Source organism: Nannospalax galili, unplaced genomic scaffold (genome assembly GCF_000622305.1).
Source record: "Nannospalax galili isolate Female #2095 unplaced genomic scaffold, S.galili_v1.0 scaffold644, whole genome shotgun sequence".
Classification (NCBI taxonomy): domain Eukaryota; kingdom Metazoa; phylum Chordata; class Mammalia; order Rodentia; family Spalacidae; genus Nannospalax; species Nannospalax galili.
In genome coordinates, this window is record NW_008351473.1 from 632865 (window position 1) to 636830 (window position 3966).

General features: G+C 54.3%; 1 protein-coding gene across 1 annotated transcript; it reads right to left on the minus strand.

The window, feature by feature from the left end:
- Window positions 1-1835: 1835 nt before the first annotated feature.
- Window positions 1836-3153, minus strand: Cldn3 (claudin 3). Its single transcript, XM_008848390.3, has one exon. The coding sequence runs from the start codon at window positions 2901-2903 to the stop codon at window positions 2244-2246; it is 660 nt and encodes a 219-aa protein (XP_008846612.1). The 5' UTR covers window positions 2904-3153; the 3' UTR covers window positions 1836-2243.
- Window positions 3154-3966: the final 813 nt, after the last annotated feature.

Here is a 3966-nt window from a genome sequence, read left to right on the forward strand (position 1 = left end):
ATTGTTTTGAGACATGGTCTTGCTATATGGTTAGATTTTTTAAAGATTTATTTCTTTTTTCTTTTTTGGTCTTTTTGAAGACAGGGTCTCCCTGTAGCCCCAGCTGTCCTGGAACTCACTATGTAGACCAGGCTGGCCTCGAACTCACAGAGATCCGCCTGCCTCTGCCAGGCGTGAGTCTCTTTTTTTAAGGGAGCCACTTAGATATAATGGCTTAATGGTCCAATTTAGATTTCTTGCTTTCACTCCTGTCCCCGGCCACTCACAGACGCTTTCATTCAAATCAGGTGTTCTCCCAGGCCCTCATTCCAACCCTTTGAAAGTCTGGTAACTGTTCTCAGTGTTCATTTCCTTGAAACTTTTACTTTCGGTTTCTAGACCTCATGCTTACCCTCCTTTCCGCTGCACTGAAAGGCTCTACTCCGCATTCACCCTCCTACTTCCTGGATCTTCCTGCTTGATGTACCTGAGTCCCACCATCTCAATGCACCCAAAGAGAAAATCTATCGACCTCCCCTAGAAACATGGGCTGCTATCTTGCTCAACAACCCACCATCCAATCACAGATCTAAGGCAGAAAGCTGAGGCTATTATTTTAGGTCCTCCTAAATGCTCCCAGGTCCTGATCTCTTGGCTTCCTTAATAGTTAGACCTCTCAGTTCTGCCCCAGTCCACTGCTATCTGATGCCGGGATGGTGTATATTTTTTGAGGATTTCCCCACATCTCTCTCATCCTTTGTTAATCATTTTTGTTTTGTTCTTTAGACACAGTGTCATGTAGCCCAGGCTGGCAACTTGATGTGTAGCAGAGGATAGTACTTCCCAAATGCTTTTGTGTGTGTGTGTGTCATTTTGAGACGGGATCTCCCTGTATCCCCAGCTGACCTGGAACTCACTAACTCACTATATAGACCAGGCTGGTCTTGAACTCACAGAAATCCATCTGCCTCTGCCTCCCAAGTGCTGGGATTAAAATGCCTGGCTGCTTTCACCCTTTTAAATCATAGGAACCCCTCTTTCCTCCAAGAATCTTGCCTCAGCCCCCTTTCCCCTACTCTATAAGCAAGAACTTCTCATTACTGTTTAAATGGAGGTCCCGAGAAATGCATAGCCCAAGTCCTGGGTCCTTCCCACCCTTCATGGTACTGGGAGGGAAGTAGAGCTCCCTTTTTTCTCATCTTTCCTCTTTCAGGTGGGAAGATTTTGCTGAGCTAGCTTTCTTTCTTTCCCAGTGTTCCTTATGGAAGCACTCTACCACTGAGCCACCCCCCAACATCTCACTAGGGGATTCTAGGCAAATACTCTACCCCTGAGCTATGCCCCCAGCTCCTCACTAAGGGATTCTAAGCACCCACTCTGCCACTGAGCCACACCCCAGCCCCCCAGGTGTACTTTCGGTGAAGCAGATGATCCAAACAATAGGTCTTTTTGTTTGCCATCTCCAAATGTGAAATCACAGTATGGAATGTACTGTTTCACCCAGTACATTGGTCATTCCAAACAGACAGAGCAAGGCTGTGGATTCAAGCTCCAAGCACAAACCAACAGGGATATCCTGAAGAAAAAAGTCCCGGCCATTTCCCACTCACCTTCTCCAGCTCTATCTGCCGAAATTCCTCTGGCCATCTGTCTAAATGAGCCTTAGCTGTAGTCTCTGGTCAGTTCAGTTCCCAAGTTCCCCTAAGTGACTCCCCACTAGTAAGCACCAAGCTCAGTGTATACCCCTTTCTCCTTACTGAACCTGTATGCTGCTCTAAGCTGCTGGTTGTGAGGGTCATCTCCAGTAGGGGAGGTGGTTGCCTGTGGGGTGCTCAGGACAAGGAGGCTCCAACGACTGCAAAAACAAAAGGCTTTTATTGAAAAATATGAAATGGCCCGTTTTATGGCTGCTGGTCCCTGCCCACAGTGAGCCTTCCTGCTGTGGTGCAGAATGGGGCTGGCAAGTAGTTGCCCTGGCCACCCCAGCCCTGAACTTGGGAAGGGCCAGGTTTCTCTGTCCACAAGGGTTGGACTGATCCTGGCCTGACAAGTCAGTTGGCAGCTGGGGAACGGGGCTGGTGGGAGGAGGACGCCAGGCCATCTGACTTCTTCCAGTCTAACAAGCCAGCCTCGTGGCATGTGGCACCATCTAGAAGGCAGGTGGTCTCCCATGCTAGACTGCAGGCAGGCTGGACTGGTGGGATGCTGAATGCTGGTGGTGGTGGTGATGCTGGTAGTGGTGGGCTCTGCGTGCACCTGGCCTCTCAAACGTAGTCCTTGCGGTCATAGGCGGTGCCTGTGCCGGTGCCAGGCCCAGTGGATCTCGGTGCAGAGTACAGGATCTTGGTGGGAGCGTACTTCTCTCGGGGTGGGCAGGAACAGCAAAGCAACGCGCCCCCTAGCAGCTGCAAAGCCGCAGCTGCCCAGCCTACATACAGCCCAGCTCCCATCTCTCGTTTCTGGGGCTCAGGCACCAGGGGGTTATAAAAATCCCTGATGATGGTGTTGGCTGACCAGGACACTGGCACTAAGGTGAGCAGAGCGGCCAACAGGAAGAGGACGCCCGCCACGATGGTGATCTTGGCCTTGGCCGTCTCGTCTTGCACGCAGTTGGTGCACTGGGCGCCCACGAGTGCCACAAGAAGCCCGAAGGCGGCCAGCAAAATGGATACGATAATGAGGGCTCGGGCGGCCTGCAGGTCCTGAGGCAGGGCCAGCAGCGAGTCGTACATCTTGCATTGCATCTGGCCGGTGCTCTGCACCACGCAGTTCATCCACAGGCCCTCCCAGGTGATCTGCGCGGTGATGATGCTGCTGCCGATGAAGGCTGACACCCGCCACATCGGCAGGGCGCAGCACAAGATGCTGCACAGCCAGCCCAACACGGCCAGCGACGTGCCGGCGATCTCCAGGCCCATGGACATGGCTTCTGGACTCGAACCGGCTCGGCCGGGCAGCTCCGGATGCTGAGAGATGAGGGGCCGAGACTGCTGGGCTTGGAAACCTACTGAGGAACGACGAACGGCTGACAGTCGCAGGGACCGAAGGACGGACGGCAAAGGACGGCGCGCGCTAACGGCTCCTCTCCGCGCGCTCTCACCGAGGCTGCCGCTGCACCTGCCTGTGGCTTTGGAGGCTGGCTTCCTAGACTGGCTTGGCTTTGGCTAGGGCGGGTTGGACTAAGGTGCTCAGAGGAGGGGATAGGGCGGAGCTCCTTCTCTTGGGCCTGGGGACAGTGACGTGGCCCCCCTTCCCTCCTCCCACCTTCAACCTGGGAGGAAAGCTTGAGCCCTGAGCCCAGAGCACCAGGGTGGGGGAAATGCTAAGGGAGGGCGGGGCCGGCGGTGCTCCCTCCCTCCTTCCCTCTCTTCTTGCTCCTTGTCCCCTAAGGCTCGGAAACGAATTCTCTAGGGACATACCAAAGGGGAGGAGTGCTTGGGGGATTTGAAGTGCAAATCACCAGTTGTAACCTGCTTGATTCTCTCCCGGCCCCCAACAACCTCGCGACCTCTCGCTTGGGATGGGCACACAGCCAACTCCCTAGGACAACCAGCCCTGGGAGAACCTATGGGGGCGTGGCTGCGGCTGTTTGCTGGAGTAGGTAGCTGGAATTGCAGCACCTGTTCTAGGTAAGTCCCTCTTCTCAGGCGAGCACACTGGCCTTGCACAGGCTCTGCCTGACACAGGCTGATGGAAGACCTGTCCTCAGAAGCCAAGGACTACCTGAACAGGACACAGCAGAAGGTCCCTCAAGACTGGTGCTGAGTTCAGATTCTCATCCAGCCCCTTCAGGTTGCCTTGGCTGGTGGCAGACCTAGAGTGTTTAGCTGAGTCGTGGGTCCCGTCCTGTCCGTGTGTGTGTGTGTGTGTGTGTGTGTGTGTGTGTGTGTCCCGCCCATTCCAATTGAAGCTCCCTTTCACGAGGTCCTGTTGGCCCTCCCTTTGAAAGAGAAAGGAACAAAGGAAGAAGGGAGGGAGGGAGGAAAG